At 32.6% G+C, this 17,646-nt stretch overlaps 1 protein-coding gene across 13 annotated transcripts in view; it reads right to left on the bottom strand.

Moving 5' to 3' along the window:
- Positions 1–17,646, bottom strand: part of CLASP1 (cytoplasmic linker associated protein 1) — a 315,917-nt gene that overhangs the window by 27,911 nt on the left and 270,360 nt on the right. For 8 of the 13 annotated variants that reach the window (XM_074301769.1, XM_074301770.1, XM_074301779.1 and 5 more), the window contains 3 exons: positions 14,107–14,213; positions 2,986–3,136; positions 1,826–2,072 (listed from right to left, as the gene is read on the bottom strand). In XM_074301769.1, the coding sequence (XP_074157870.1) occupies positions 1,826–2,072; positions 2,986–3,136; positions 14,107–14,213 (505 nt within the window). Of the gene's footprint in view, positions 1–1,825; positions 2,073–2,985; positions 3,137–8,169; positions 8,287–14,106; positions 14,214–17,646 lie in introns of all 13 variants that reach the window. The other 5 variants (XM_074301768.1, XM_074301766.1, XM_074301767.1 and 2 more) reach the window with 1 other exon arrangement.

Here is a 17,646-nt window from a genome sequence, read left to right as displayed (position 1 = left end):
CCTGATGTTTCCCTAAAACTAACTTTTCCAGGAATAAATCTAATCATAACTGAATGAGCATCCTAAATTCTAGTAAAACTGGAGTAACCTTGAGGTTAATATTGGAAACTGTATAATTCTTTCCTGTTGTGGGAAAAAGGCCTAGAAGTAACAAATCAATATTTAGACAATCACTCTCACGTGCGCCCCCGTCCCCTGGCACCTGCCCCCTGCCAGCCACCACTCTGAGCAATCACATAGTAACTTTACTCTGAAAAGTTAAATGGGAAGAATGGAATTTGGGAACAATGTCAACTTTTAGCTTACTTACTAAGCACTACTGTTTTTATGAAGATAGGGAACTTATCAGAGACCTAAACACTGAAAGTTTACTATGAATGAATTGGATGATTCACCAGTAAAACCTTGCTCTTTGAATGAATTACAAGTAGATTTCAAATGAAAAAAATTACCAAGAGCAGCTAGCTTCATAGGCCTATTTCTTTAAAGAAATTCAATATGTATATATATATATATATTTTTTTTCCCTAGCCTGTCATCCTTCTTTACAAGACTAACTTGCAAAACAAAATCAAGACAGGGCATATATAGCACATATAGCAGCTAGAACATGCCTAATGACCTGAACAACAATTAGAGGTAACTAATGAAGACAATTTTAGTATTCTCAATTCACTGATAAAGTTCTATACTGACAGAAAAAATACTCAATATTTTCCCATCAATTATTACTGACCAAAAGAAAATGGCTATATATATGGTGACATTTAGAGTAATGATATACACCAAATCAATCAGCACATAAATAGGTCATAGTACATCTTTTCTCACTACAACAGGGTTTCCTAATAACCAAATGAGATAATATATGTAAAAGCACTTTACAATAACAATAATGCAAAGCTTAATATATATACTGAAAGTTACCTAAGGCATTGAGAAGTTGATAAAAATAGTTGAAAAGAAGCCTTCTCATTTTATCCTATACTTATATTAGAGAATTGCCTAGGGAAATGATAGATTAAAAGTTGACTAGCTGGGAGTGGGGAGTGTCACAAAACACAGGTGGGTCTTGAACCTATGTTTCTGACTGAGGCCAACACTCTTTCAGTGAACTCAGTATCTTTTAGACTTTTCAGTGCTGATTGCTTTTGTAGAGGGAATTTCTCCTCTAGAAGTTCTCAATCCCGTCTAGTTCCCTCAAAAAACTGATTCTAAAGTTTAAACAGTTTGCCAATTTGACTTTGCCTTTAAAAAAACAAAAAAACAACAACAAAAAAAACCATAAATAGAAAATAGTAAATACAAATGTATTTTCATAACCGTCAATATGGCTAGCAATTATTAAACATCCACTATATTCAAGGAATTGTCAACATATCAAACTATCTCAATGACCTAATTGACCATAAGATAAAGGAATAAATAGAATAGTACATTAATGTCTTGCAGTCTGATGGATATTTTAAACAAAAAATGAGGCTTCTAATACTATTTATAATCATTCCTAAGGTAGAAGTCATACTATGTAAAGTCTTATAAATGGAAAAAAGAAAACAGCCCTTATTAAAATCCTGCTGTAACTACTAGTGGAGTAGGTTAGTAAATGGTGCTTTAGGAATGCTACTCCCAAATGGTTACTAAACTGAGAAAGTTCAAGTGTCATATAAAGGATTGAAAGATTAATTTAGAGCATAAAAATTAAAATTCTATCTGGAATGTAAAATCTCTATCTGATCAGCATACCTAGAGCTTGGTTCATATAAAATAAAACAAGGACAAACTGTTTGATGAGAATGGGATGAGACTCAAGAAGGAGACTAACCATCACGAAGTTGATCCATGTCATCATCAAATACAGCTTCTTTCAGAGCTGTCTTATCATAGGTGTTGATTGTATCAGAATAAGGATAGGGATTGTAGTCTCGAGCTCGGGGCCCTGTGAAGGCTCGTGGAGGCTGGGTGTTGAGGAGTGAAGTTTTGTTATCAAGAGCTGTCCTTCCTCCTTCTACCACATCACTTCCTCCTCGAAGATCAGTGGCAGGTGAAGCTATCCCACCATCTCTTGAAACCTGAAACACAGCAGGAGAAACATTCCGTCACCTCCAATCAGTAAAATTTTAAGAGTTCTTTCTTTCTTTTTTAAAGGAAATACTGAAGGCCCAAGAACTGTCACTTAGACTGTGACTACAGGCGTCCAAAGAGAAGAACTTGAAATTATCTGTATTATTGATAAAGGAATGATAAAGTTTCCCACAAGTAATTTTAATATCTAATTAACTTGTGACAATAAACAGGACCAAAAAGTGTTTCTATTAAAATAACTATTTATCATATGCACATGAAATTGGCTTTATTCATTGAAAATAATAATTTCTCTTAAAAAAAAAAAAAAGGTTTTGAAAGAATCATAGATAGCCTTTGTCAGGGAGATTGGTCACTACTGAAATATACATTGTAGAATTTTGTGTTACAATATGTAGGATACATGCAGGAAATTAGCATTTTGTTTCACTGAGTGAATACTATGAGAAAGAGCCATTGAATTAGCAGCTAAAACTTTCAGACTGAAAGAATTCACAGCATCACAGATTTAGAACTGGATAAGATCTGAAATATCTAGTCTCACATAAAGAACACACACCAAGAGAAGTTAAGTGTCTTGACAAAGGTGGCATGAGGGGCAGATTTGGGATTTGAACCAGGTTTCTCTGATTCCAAACCTAGCACTTTCCCACTTTTGAACTATATTTTTTCCTATCACTGTGGGTGAAAAAAAATCCTATATTCAGAAATTCCCCTTCAAGGTGGTGGTTGAGAATGACTTTATTTCAAATGGCTTTGAAATATGTGTTGAATTGGGATGCTTTAAGAAAGTTTTCCAACTATCTAGAATAGAGTAGTATAAAAGTGGTGAGGACAACCATATGTATTAAAAAATATAAATGGATAGATTTTTTGAAATAATAATCTGAGAATACTTACAATATCACAGTCTTTTTTGCCATCTCGCTTAATAGGCTCATTAAGATCCTCCTGGCTCCGGAAACTAAATTTTTCTATGGCTTCTGTTACTCCACGCAGAGAGCTGTAGATTTCATCTGAGTTCAAGTTTTCTGTGTCATAGTCCAGCATGCTAAAGATCAAAGGTATGACAGATTTTAAAATAGGGAATTAAGGTTTTACTTTGAATTTATACCACCATTAATTTACAGAGTGGGGTATATAGTTAAATTTTTGTTTTTAATAATGACTTGTAATGAAATAGATTATCTTGGCAGTTATCTTTTCAAAGCCCCACTAATTGGAAGTTACTTTTTTTCTTTCTCTCAGAAAATGTTTTTTTCATTACAAAATTTGAACCCATAAACATGAACACTTTAATAATCAGTGAGAAACATCAATAACTAACTATATGAATGCAAGAACTCAAAATAGTGACAACTGGTGACTTAATGTACAGAATTAATGAAAGTGAAAAAGTTTGCTTTCATACCTTAAAAGGTGAAAAAAAACTTTTTGGCATTACTGGTCTCAAATGTACAAAATTAAATCAAGAAGAATGGCCATCTCAAAATAAAGCTAGTTTCCTCAACTTATGTACAACAATATAGAAAACAGTAAGACTGGGTTAGAAAAATTGAAAGGTAATTTTTACTAGTAGCTGAAAAATCACAGAATCAAAAATCTGACTCAAAGTCAGATCCATCCTAATAATCAAGAAATTTAATTCTCATATAATCTATTGGAACTTAATTGAGAACTTTCAGCCTATTTTGGAAGGGTTTAGGTTTTAGTTTGTAGCCTTAAAAGAGACATATGGGTATGCAAAATGGGTAAAGCTGTTAGCCAAAGATATTAATAGAACAGGACTAGAAGAAAAAGAAAATGGAAATCTGATAAGACGGGTTAATATAAACAAAACCAAGAACAACCACCCAAGCCAACAAAAAATATAAAGAAAGTGGTATCAAAGCAGGACAAATTAACTTTAAAAACACAGAAAATCTTTGTGGACTCTTGAAAACATTTCAAAACAAAATAAATTTTTACACACCAATTGTTTTCTTTTCAGATTTTTTTTTTTTGAAGCAATCTATGAAAGAGCCAGAAAAAAGTAAGGAAGGACTCTTCTCAAAATATATTGCTAAAAAGCCTAACAATCTATGGAATGACAAAAGATCCAAGAAGGGACGAAAGAAAGAATCATTTCCCTAACACAGAATATCAAATCTAATGGACAGATCAACTAGGGGAAAAACTTCCCAACAAAACCAAGTCATCAAGTATACCCAAGAAGATATTAGGAATACAACTAATCTTTAAACTTTATGAATTTTAGGAAAGATTGAAAAAAGGAGCAGATGCCAATCTCTTGAGCATTATAGCCTGTAAAAAGATCATTTGTTATACATGGAAGAAGTGGGGTATGCCTACAATAAATCTGATTATGTGCCAGTAAGTATTGATGTTATTAAAGATCAGATCAAAGGTATACCTGAATTTTGCAAAGGCCATCTGAAATGTACAATAAGAAAATGAGTAAGGGAAGAAAGACCGTATCTGGATTGCAATGATTTAGGAAAAATCAGATTTCCTTAAGAGCAGTCAACTCGGTCCAGTCCCAGAAAGGGTAATTAATGATTATATAACTCTGAAAAGATTTTGCTCCCTCCCCTTTTTTTAAAAAACATTTGCAAAGAGTGCCAAGACAGAATATGGATAGATAAGCTCCACTCACTAAGCATGGTCAAGATTCCAAGCACCTTTGCCTTACAGATAAGGTTTTGTGTGAAACTAGTTCTTAAGACATAAGGGTGCATATTCAGAGGTGGCAGAAAGCAGGATGATTTACCTAAGATCACAAAAATAGTTGCAGTACTATTAGTGGCCAGTGCAGTAATTAATTATTTTTCTTCATGGAGAAAAAGTACAAATATTTTGGAGAGTTCACAAAAATACCTGCCAACTTAGATATTTAGTCAAAAATTTGGTTTTAACATCAAACAAAAAGAAATGTGTACTTGAACACATTCACAGCTGAAATCTGATGCATGCACTGACAGGAGGTAGAACACAGTACTTGAATGAAGTTCAACATTTCAGCCCATTCCATGTTTATAAGGCTATCTTGCTATATAGGAATTTAAAAGATAGAGGTCTTCAGAAGACATGTAAGAGAAAAGCATTTTTTTTTCCTTCTTAAAAGATTCATTCATTTATATGTGAAGAAAAAGCATTTATACATCTGGCCAGTACATTTGTGTTTATGTAAAAAGACTGGATGACAAACAAAAATATATACAAGATGGGAAAAAAAATGCCTTAAAATACTGCTTATCACAACAACCAAAAATAATAAAGTAGCCCATGCATAAAACAGTGACAGGATGAACAAGAGGAGGTTGTAGAGATATTCAGCTTTAAAAGTATGTCACAATATTATTTTTCATAAGTCACTTCAAAAAGTACACTAGTCTTTGGACAATTTATTTCAACTTTTTGGAAACAGTCCATTCCAGGTTATGGATACTACTACAATTTTCCTAAAATTGTACCACAGTAATTCTGCTGTTTGAGACTTCTTGTTCTGATTTCTGATTAATCAATCAAATAAGAATTTCAATTCTGTGTACAATAAAGGAAATTCTATGACAGTAATGTTTAAACAAAATTTCTGCTTGCAGAAGCTTTAAGATTCTCAGATACTTAATGCTGAAAAGTATCTATGCATATATTTTGAAAATAAGCTAAAAACAAAGATTCTCAAATATCAACGATATGAAGGTTGTGCTTTTTAAAAAAATCCAAGCTGACACATTCTTCAAGGTTTTCTTATCACTATCAATAGGCAATGCACTTTAATTGCTATTTTTATATTTCTTGGCTTCACTCTTGGCTTGCCAAACTTTTAGAGTCCATGGAATTACAAAATAATCTAATTTACCTTACTGATGATGTTACCCAGTGGGCATTTGCAATACTAAATGTTAATAAAGGGATAAGAAGGACAAATGAAGCTGGAAGAAACTCCAGAAGCCACAAAACCCAATCTCTTCATTGGGGGAAATTGAAGTACAGAGGAATGTGTATTTCATATTAACTTATATTTTTGTAGCAACTTGCAGTTTACAATGTGTTTTCCTCCCAACAATCTCATGATATGAACATTGTAAAAATTATAACCTACAAGTGATATACCAGAGGAAAGCACCCTTACAAATAAAAATTAAAATTACATTTAATACTGAATTAGGCTCACTGACTGAATGCATCAAGATTATGCATACAAAAACACATAGTGCTCCATTTTCACAAAAGTTTGGTTGTGCAGAGCTGGGAACAGAAGTAAAGGATCATCTTTGGGAACCCAAGTTCCAAAAATCGATAGCATGGGGCACAGACCATGAATTTCCCCTGCTTCATGGAGGAGAGTGACTAAAATAAAATGTCAATAAAATTACAGTAAAGAGGTCATTAATGACAGCTTTCTAAGATATGAACTTACATTTGAAATGCTCCCACTTAGGCTACTCTAATAAGAAGAGCATGTTATTCTATTTTCATTTTTTTTTTTAAAGTAAAATTTTAAAATTCAGAGGCAGTACACCTTAAAGAAGGATAGAGACAAACCGTTTGCAACCACAACAACTGGACCTGGTTTGTCCCTTGGTCCTAATTTTTTGACATTACTATATTAGAAATAGACACAGGATCATAGGATTTAGAGCAAGAAAGGGCTGTCAAGGCCATCTAAGTCCAATCAGATGAGGAAACTAACGCCTAAAGGAGAAAAAATTATTTGCCTAAGGTTACAGTTTATTGAGCAGCAAAGTAGATATTTAAATTTAAGTTAGATTGCAGATCCAGCGCTAATGAAGTTGTTTGTAAAATTTAAATTATTGGGGACAGCTAGATGATGCAATGGATCGAGCAGCAGCCCTGAAGTCAGGAGGACCTGAGTTCAAATCAGATCTCAAATACTTAACACTTTCTGGCTATGTAACCCTGGGCAAGTCACTTAACCCCAATTGCCTCAGCAAAAAAAAATAAAGTAACAAATTAAATTATTTTATAACTTCTCTGGGCACTCTGAAAGGCAATTTATTAAATTATGTATGCTTGTCTGCATTTGTACACAGGCTCACACACACACATACATAGCTAAAGCTCAAATAATGAGTGGTCCCATTTTATGGATAGATGATTAAGATGGTACAACTGTCTAATGTGCATCAAACACTGGCTAAATGATGGTTGGTTGAATTACCTGGAATTTTGAATCATTAAGTTACTACCCTTTTCTCAAGATGTAATTAAGAGATGCCTGTAAATGCATTTCCAATGATGCATGTTTCTATCAGACTCTGTCGAAATAAAAGCATCTTGTGATGTTTCATGTATTCTGCTCTTATGTACAATAGTACATTTCTGGCCCATATTTCTTTACTTGCAACAAAGGAAAATTCCAAATAGTGTACATAGTCAGCTCTAGTACAATTCAATGAATTATGAATTACTCTTGAATTTTCATTACATTTGTAGAATCAATCACTCTAATGTGATAGGGAAGATATAATCTTTAACTAATTATGTGCCACCGTGTGAGTCAAATAGAAATAATGATATGCATATTTAATTTCTAAAGGAGACTATCATATTCATTTTTGAGGGGGTGAATCATATATATAGAAAAAGATCTAGGGAAATATAACACATTGTCCTTCTTCTTCTGAATCTTATGTCAACCAACAAGCTTGAGTATTTTCAGGTTTAGCACTTCATTAGGCTACTTTTGGATAATCTGTGCAAGTGCAACAGTTAAAAATGGCTTTCTTGCTAACAAAAAAAATATTTCATTGATAACAATGCTAGCTTTCCACCATCTTTTCCTTTTTTTTTTTTAATTTTTATTTTATTTTATAATTATAACATTTTTTTGACAGTACATATGCATGGGTAATTTTTTACAACATTATCCCTTGCACTTACTTCTATTCAGATTTTTTCCCTTCCTCCCTCCACCATCTTTTCCATTCCAAAAATCAGGTACTGAGGCTGAGGCTCCATTTGAAACATTTGATAAATTTTTATAGAAAGAAATAAGCTGACTTTATAAATGCAATAATATTGTGACACCACAGACAAGTTTAACAGGTAGCTTGTTACCTGGGAGAGTAAGAACGCCTGAAAGTCTTGTGGGAAGGAGCTGTGGGGATGGAGTTAGGCTGAGAAAGGGGAGGTGGGTGCTTCGACAGCCCATCGGCACTCCAACCCCAGAACCGACTGCAGTGATCAGAAGAGGAAAATCAGAGAGAAAAAACAGAGAAACAGGACAGAGATAGGAAGGGAGGGGGGAAAAGATACTATAATCTGAGTGGCTTCAAGTTTCATACTTCCTAGATAAAGTTATATAAAAATTAATAAAAACAAAATTAGGCTACTTCATGGAGTACCTTATATACCATAAAGAGATTAAATACAAATTCCCCATTTCACTTCATCCCTCAAATAAACATATTATTTTTTTGTTTTGGCAAATTATGAGAGATTACATTTATGCACATAGACCTTGAGAAATTTTCAAATAAATATTAAAGGTTTATATAGAACTCATCAATTACTTTAAAGAAGAAGCAAAAAAGAAAACGAAGAGGATTTAATTTATAATTATTAAAAATAGGTGGGCTTCCTATAAATCTTATAGAATTAAAATTTTATACACTAACACCTAAGTGCTAGCTTTGAATCTTGTAAGAAAAAGACAAGAGTTATATCATAATACTATGGTCCTATGAAACTAACTCGTGATTAGCTATGGAGGAATTAGGGAACAATGGAAACACAAATTCTTAGTTCTAAACAATTCAAAATTGTAAATGAAATTGATAGGATACACAGTTTCTAAGACAGACAAATTTCTGAGACAAATTTCCATCTCAAAGTTAAAAATTCAATGGGATTTATCTGGAGGTAATCCTGTTTTATCTTTTCTGGTGATTAAATCACAGGATCACAGATTTAAAATGAACTCTAGAGGCCATCAAAATTAATACCCTCATTTTACAGATGAGGAAACTGAGGTACAACAAAGTTAACTGATTCATCCAGAGACACAGAATTAGTATTTGAAATGGGATTTTAACCAGGTCTCCCTGACTTTAAGTCTAATGCCCTAACCAGTAATAAATATCACATTGCCTTTGAATGACTCTGATAGGTGAGGAAAGAGACTTGTAAAGTTTATAATATATTCATAGAAGGGCAGACCTATATAAAAATTTATATGAAGGGAATCACATTTGTTTCTAGAAGCTCATGCTTTTGTGTTTGGTAGTGTGTGACACTTAATTATGACTACAAAAGAAGGAATCTATAATTCCTGTTTTCTAAGGTGGAATAACATATAAGAAACCTAAGAATCCTTTCTTGAAGTCAAATAGCAAATCAAAGCCTGGTGAAGAAAAAGACTGTACAGATTCACAGCTCCTAGGAGTTTCTGGTAATATTTATGGAAGGTCATGCTACATGTAATGCTATTCATGGCTCTTATCTCTTAGAATTATAAATAATTTCTTCACTTTAACAATCTGCACAAAATTTGCTTATCTATTCAAATACTATTCAGTCTTAGAGAATTAGTTAAAGCAAGAAATCTTTCCATGGATCTCTAAGGACAGAGTACAAAATTAGCAGAATACTTGTACACAAATAAATTAAAGGAGAAAGTTGTTTTAAAATAACAGATCTTGAGAAAGAAACTTTTCAAAAAAGAGGAATTTGCTGTTAACCTGGGTTGAAAATCATATATGGAGATAAAGTTCACCATGCCTATGGGTAGTAACACCAAAATTACATGGGACATTAACTTTTAGAAAGGACTATATCAACATGATTATCAAATACTCAGATATGTTCCCAGTTCATTCTTATCAGAAGCAGAGGTTTTTACAAACAGTAATAAAAGAAACACTTCCAAATATTCTGTAATAAAAATAGTTCAGTTGGTGAAAAGATAGATGTATTATATTTCTTTTATATTACACTGGCCAGTGTTCTCCCTGGAAATGTTTATAGATACATAGGCATCTATTTCAGGTTTTAGATCATGAAACTATAAGAAAGACCATATGTACATAACAATAAAGTTGCTCTAGTATTGTGAATAATTCAACTCCTCTTGTATAGGTTCTAATATTACTTATATCAAATTTCTGTGCTGTACTGGTTTAATCTATAGAAGAGCTCCAAAGTGTTGCTGGGTAATTTCCTAGTCTAGCTTACCAGAAAATAAAAAAAGAATATCATCTACCAGTTAGGTCTCTATTGTATTCAGGACATCTGCCTTAATTTTGCTTCCTGTGTTCCAAGGCACTAGAGTCTCTTGTTTGGAATGGAGAGGTTGCAAAGGAAAAATAGAAACAAAAAAAATTAGGTAACATTTTTTAAAAAAACAATACAATGGATGCACCTATGAAATGTTAAAGCTATCAGCCTCTTACTTTTCCAAAGTATAAGATGTAAAGGAGGTTATTTATTACCTCTCAGTACACTTAATAGCTATTACTGAAGTACTTGTCTCATTTCAATTATTCAGGAATAGATTCCTTAAGAAAAAAGCAACAATGCAGTTGATTGTTTTATCTATCTGAGTTCAGAACAATCAGGTAAACTAAAGAAGTGAGTAGTCCATATTACTATTTTCTCCTAAGAATGCTCTTAAAAATTTCATCAAATAGAAAGAAAACATTTGAAGATGTTCTTTTGTTCTATGCTGTTCCATGAAGGAAAGCTTCTCTCTCCATGTTTCTGAGCAGGACGTTTTTTATTCAGCAGGAAAATCTGCTGAAAAAGTATTCACTGTCCTAGAATTTGTTCAAAACTGAGAAAGAAAAGGATAATTTCTGAGGCATCACAGGCCTCAAATGGTCATGTGTGAAAAGAAGGCTAAATCTATAGGCAAGTCCCACCCTTCAATTACTAGCACTTCATTAAGCTCCTTGGATATTTGTTTTTGTAAACAATCTCAGGAAATGCAAGCAATAATTCTTCTTCTAATATAGAGGCACCATCTAGTGGTAAAGAAATAACTCTAGCCAATAGTAAACAGAGTAGGAAATGTTCTAGCTCACTATTCCTCAAAGATCCCAAAAGAACAGTGAAAAGAAGGCACTGCAAACACTGTTTGTGGATATTTTCTTTTATGTTTCCACCTGATTTAGTGATAAGGGAGTGGATTTCCTTTGGATGATTTCTGAGATTTCCTAAAAGTCTATACTTCATAAAATCATAAAGTCCATTAGATAAATTTGAATTGCTTTTAGAATGTTCCTAATGAAATAATTAACTAGTGATATTCTAAATTCTTACCAAAAAATTAGTGAAATTCTAAAATTCATTAATTATGAACTCAGAACTTTCCTCAACTTGGTTAATGAAAAAAACAAGGCAGAATTTCCAAACTACTAGAAAATTTAGGTCAATGTAACAGGTTAAATTTTATTCTGACTCTAAAAGATGTACTAAGTAAATAACATGCAATAATTAGAATAAAATCTAAAAACTTATATAAGATATGCTTTAAAAAGATTGCCAAACTAATGCTGGCATTATGAAATACATGGGAGATAAAGCAATCAAGGTTAAATATTGTATATGTCACACCTTAATTTTAGGAGTCAAAGAATCTTGATTGAAAAATGGACCTAAGTACTTAGATACTAAAACCTCTCAGTTACCCAGGCTCCGCCTAAATACCTACAATGACAAAGGACTACCTACCTTGTCTAATAATTGTAATGCAATTAATTTCTCACATTGAACCAAACTTTGTTTCCCTTAACTTGACTTAAGTTCACATTAAAAAAGACAAAAGTGAACAAATAAATTTTTTAAAAAATGAAATGTCGCAAAAAAAAAAAGTTCTTCTGATACTGGTTCCTAACCTATCACTGTTTGTTTGGAAACTTGATGTCATCAGTAGAATTTTCTTTGTGTATTTTTTGTTCCCTTTATTGGGCTTTTGTCCCAAACAGGGAAAGAACTGTATTGAAACAAGATTTAGCCAATAGGAAAAAAAATGTATATAGGAATTTTCCAACTTATAAGTTATAAGGTTGATAAGCTCCTACCAAAACTTTTTTCTGGTCTGAACTTTTATTATCTGGTCTGGCTTTTATTTCATTGTAGAACATTTGAAGAAAGTCCTACTAGATAATGAAAAGGAACAAAAAATAGGTAACCTGGAGGAGGAATCAGAGAAGCAAGAAAGAAACCTAGATAATATCCACAAACTGGATTAAGAAGAGGTGACAAGTTGTAGGTGTAATTATATTTAAGGAATTACTTTCACAGAGAGAAATTTATAACCCTCTGAATGAGAACAAAGCAAGTTTCATTTCTGCTGTAAATCTTGATTAGGGATGTTAGTATATTCACAGACACAGTGAGTGTGTCAGGCTTATGGCAAATTCTGACAATTGCATTTGTTTTTGGTTATGATAATTCAAATCACTAAGTAGCTTAAAGGTAGAATAAAATTTGGGGAAACAACGTTAATAAAGTGGAGTGTTTTTGATTAAAAGAATCACAGAAAAAAAAATCTATGTACATAACTATTTACTTTTCTGCGAGTGAAATAAAATTTTTTTGTCCAAAAGGTTACCAAGAAAGTCTAGTGATCCAGAGACCTGAATGATGATAGCAGCTTCATAAGCATATTACTATTTCAAGGATTTTTAAAAAATGACAATTTAGATCATCACTATTGAGCAATGTATCAAATCAGAAAAAAAAGATGGTTGCCTTCTTTTAAAAAATTTTTTAAAGTCAAAACTGACAATAAGCCCTCATCTCTGCTCTAAAAAATAGTCCCCCCCCCCCTATTTCTTATGAAGATCCCAGTTCTTGCAAACCCATGTAGAATGTGTGGCGCTAGCAGATTCATATTTAGGTTGCTTCATAAAAGAGTTTACTGGCACAACAACAGATCGTACACATAAGCCAGTATAATTGAATCAGCCATAATTTGTTTCTTGGCTGATTTTTGTTTTTTATAAGCTCTCCCTGGAAAATAATTTTACTTCTTAAATTTATTTTGGAATGGACCCCAGAAAACAAGTACATAGGAACCCTAAGTTCTTGTTTAAAGGATCACAAATTGTAAAACTAGAAAAGATTTTAGAGGTAATCAAGTCCCACACACTCATTTTGTAACTGAGGAATCTGAAGTACAGAGAGATGAAATGACTTGCTAGGGTTACAATGCTCATTATGTGGAATCAGGGCAGCACATGAATGCAGATCTTCCTACCTCCTGTTTTAGTGTTCTATCCACTACACAAAAGGTACCTCTTTTTCTTTGATGGAGAGAATATTTTCCAGAGTTATAGGGGCATATTATTATCTGAGTACCCAACAATTCTGAATTCATAAGGCTAATGTGGTACTTGCCAAGTACAGCATCATAAAATATGAAAAGACTGCTGACAAACAGCAAACAAAATAATTTACTTTCTAATAAACTGCAAACATAAGCAGTTTCAGTTATTGCAGACTTAAATTATGGCTCTGATGAATAGCATCATACTTTAAGAGTAGGCTTGAATTCATATTTTGCATATTCTTTTTTAAGAAAAGAAGAGGCCTTCTCAAAAAAAAAAAAAAAGATCTTTTACATTTCAATAGCTGACTCTGAAACAGGAATCTGATCAGAAAAAGAAAAAAAAAAAAAAAGACTTGTTTGGGCTAAACCGTTTGAAATGCTGACAAATATAAGCTTAAACAAGGTCAACATATTTAGGAGTATGACTAATCCATGCATAAAATTTGATGCAGAATAAGTCCAAGACTTAGTTTGATTTATAAATTTCCAGGGAATTTCAGATTTCGAGACCTTAATGATCAGAGTACAACACCCTTATTTTTCCAGATAAACAAAGTGGTGTACAGAGAAGAAGTAATTGGTTCAAGTATACACAGTGAGTAGTTACCAGATCTAAAACCCAGAATTCCTGATTCCCAGTCCAGTTTTCTTTCAACAAACTCTAAAGGTGAGAGCAGCAAAGCTGAGTAGTTACTGAAATAGTTTAGGGAAAGTCTCATTACCTTGGTGACAGACCACCATGGGAACAATTGGTAGGTGAAGTCAAGGGGCTGGTTCTGCTACTGGTATGTCTTGAAGGAGTTCGACCAATAGTATTGCTTGGAGAGCCCTGAAGCAAAGAGAAAAAGCAAGATCAGACAAGGACAACAAGCACCATAATATAAATAATCTTGTCTTAAGTTTCCCCCCCCCCCCCGACCACATTTGAAACCAAGAGCAATATCTAAGCAGTATTATTTCTGAACAAAAGTAAAGTTAATATAATAATACATATTACATGTGTGTACGTACGTATATACACATATGGCTCACATAACATGCATGCAATGCAACACACACACACACACACACACGTGTGTGTGTGTGTGTATTGTGTATATTTATTTATTCCCCATCCTCCCCCTCCAAACAAATGATCCCATTATTGTTCAATTGCTAGATACCTAATTAAGGGTAAATATGTTAAGGAAATGTTTTTTGACATTTGTATTTTTGTAGCATTCATCAAAATAAATACAAATTAAATTTATTAAAAATTAAGTTTACTGTGCAAATTTCTCCTAATAAGAATTAAGTTATAGTCACACATTAGATTGTTCAACATTGCTCCACTCTGTCCTTTGTAAAAGTAGGCAAGGAAAAAATTTAACCTAATATTAAAAGTAGATAAAAAGGAAGACTTACGAAAAAGGAGAATCTTAGTCTGATGCTGTTTCCTTTTTCAAAAAAATATACTTAACTCCCTGCTTGAGCTTTCTAATTGAATAACTCCATAATCTCAAACTCTCAACTCATTTTCCTTCCTTTCCAAATAGGCTCATCCTTCTGATTTTCCCATTTCTCTTCATGGTACTACCATTTGTCTAGTCATCAAATTTCAGTTAGATTACAGACTTCTCCATTGCCCTAGTTATCTACTAAATATTGAGGTTAACTCCAATATATCCTGTCTCTATCTTGTTTGTACACAGAATTGTTTCCATGTTGTATGTCTCAACAGACTGTGAGCTCCCTGAGAACTGGGACTGACTTCCCTCTTTCCTTTGTATCCTCAGTGTATAGAATAAATAGTTCCTGGTGCATGGTAAGTATTTAATAAAAGTTAGCTGACTGATTTTATCATTTATTCATACCGAATAAAGGGCTGAGGTTGGAGTCAGGATCCTAGGTTCAAAAATTGCTTTTGACAGTTACTATGAGGATGTACTGGTAAATGTTTAACAAGTGACTTTCCAAAAATAGCACACATACTTTAAATTTAATCTGCATTATTAACATTTTTTCCATCACTTTCTTAAGTCAAGACTTAAACAAGACTAAAAAAGAATATCATATTTTAATTTATTTGTTAACTATTTCCTGATTCTATTTTAATCTGGTTCAGTCTACTCTATGGGGGGAGGGAGAGTTTTACAAGTTTGATACTTCTGGTCTAGACAATCAACAAGACCAAACCAAAAAGAAAAAATCAAGCCCTGATTTGTCGTGTGCCAATTTCCAAGGCATAAATGTTTATGCTGTCAGCTCCTTCATTGAGGAAGCTAAGTGTTGTCTTACAACTCATTTATGTGGGGTTCTAAATTTATTAACTTTTTTCTTTCCAAGTAGATCATTCTTTTTCCTCCCCCTCAATAGTATTTTATTTTTGCAAATATTATATATAAAAAGATAATTTCCAACATTGTTTTGTAAGATTTTGTAAGATCAAAAAAGGAAAAAACGAGAAAGAACAAGCATACCAAAAAAAGGTGAAAATACTATGCTTCAGTCCATATTCTCTAACTCTCTCTCTTAGTGTTGATGGCATTTTTTATCACAAGTCTATTGGAATTGTCTTGAATCACCACATTGCTGAGAAAGAGATCAATCATCACAGTTGATCATTACATAGCCTTGCTGCTACTATGCAAAATGTTCTTGGTTCTGCTCACTTCATTCAGCATCAGTTCACTTAAGTCAGTTTTTCCTGAAATCAGTCTGCTCATCATTTTTTATAAAATAAGATATTCCACATCATATATTCCATTACATTCATATATTAAAATTTATTTACCCATTCCCCAAACTAGTGGACATACACTCAATTTCCAATTCTTTGCCACTACAAAAATTTTTGCACATGTGGGTCCTTTCCCCTCTTTTATGAGGATCATTCTTGAAAGAAAACAAAGGAAAAGTTGAATTGAGTAGTTTTGTTTTCTATCCCTTGTTATCTTAAAAAAAAAAAAAAAATCTTCTTCTTGATCACAATATAGTGGAAAATGCCTTTTGTTGTCTTGGCCACAACTCATTCTCAGAGAGGCATTGATATAACCAATACAAACTATAAATCTGGAAATCACAAACTCTATAAGCTATAGCTTGGCTATAAGCCAAGTTAGTTAACTTCTATTCACTTTTCATGTGTAAGTAAAGCTGAGATTTCAAGATTGTTAATAATCATGTTATTGGATTATTATTATGTGTAGTTATAAAAATGATGACAATAGCATTTATATGACACTTACTAGTTGTTAGATACTGTGTTGAGCATTTTAAAATATCTCAAATGAAGCTTACAAGACTGAATAGATAGTATTATCCTCATTTACAAATGAAGAAACTGAGGCAAACAAAGATACTTGCCCAAGGTCATACTCCTATTATGTGTCCCCAAGTGATCTCAGTCCTAGTACTCCATCTCCTGTGCTACCTTAGCTGCCCTGGTTTGTACATTTTAAAGTCAATTATTTCCATAATTTTTAGCATATCTGATATTCATAAGACTGTTACTCTCTTGAATTCTTTCTATTATCTAAGCTTTCTTACATTTTTTTAATATAAGGTTTTAACAAAAAAAATTCTTAATTGGTCAGTGAATTTCTTTTATGCATCCATAGTGAATTCATTTAAACTGTATGAGCATTTTAAAAACTTAATACTCAACAGTTTCCAATCCCTCTTGGACAGATGTCTTCCACATAGTTTTAGACCTTGGACCTATCATCAAAATCTTCTCTCCTAAAATCTAGGACAGTATGCCAGACTATGCCCAGGGTTTTCTCTTTCTTTATTACAAGTTCAGTATTCTGGAATTATGATTTATTATTTAATTTATAAGAATTCCTAAATCTTTCAAAATTGTTTACTTTTATAATGCTGATATAGTATAAATTATTGAACTGCTTCTGCTTATTTACTTATCAATTTATAGAATTTTCCATGTTTCTTTGAAACTATATTTTTGCTTATTTCTTACAGCATCCTATTAATTAATATAACACAATGTTTTCAACCATTGATCAGTTGATAAGCATTGCCTCAATTTTTTTTTTAACCACCAAACATTTTTGCCAAAAATATTTTTCTACAAATAGCATATTTTCCTCTTTCTTTGATCTCTTTGGTGTTAATCTGGGCTGTAATAACTAACGCAAGTGTACTTGTTTAATAACTTTCTATGTATAATGCCAAATTATTTACAGAATGATGTGGATCCATTCCTAGCATCTACCAACACTGCATCAATGTGCCTTTTTCCAACATCTATATCAACATTTGAA

This window comes from Sminthopsis crassicaudata, chromosome 3, assembly GCF_048593235.1.
Source record: "Sminthopsis crassicaudata isolate SCR6 chromosome 3, ASM4859323v1, whole genome shotgun sequence".
Lineage (NCBI taxonomy): Eukaryota > Metazoa > Chordata > Mammalia > Dasyuromorphia > Dasyuridae > Sminthopsis > Sminthopsis crassicaudata.
Note: the sequence above shows the minus strand (reverse complement) of the source record. Positions and strands in the feature narration are given on the sequence as shown.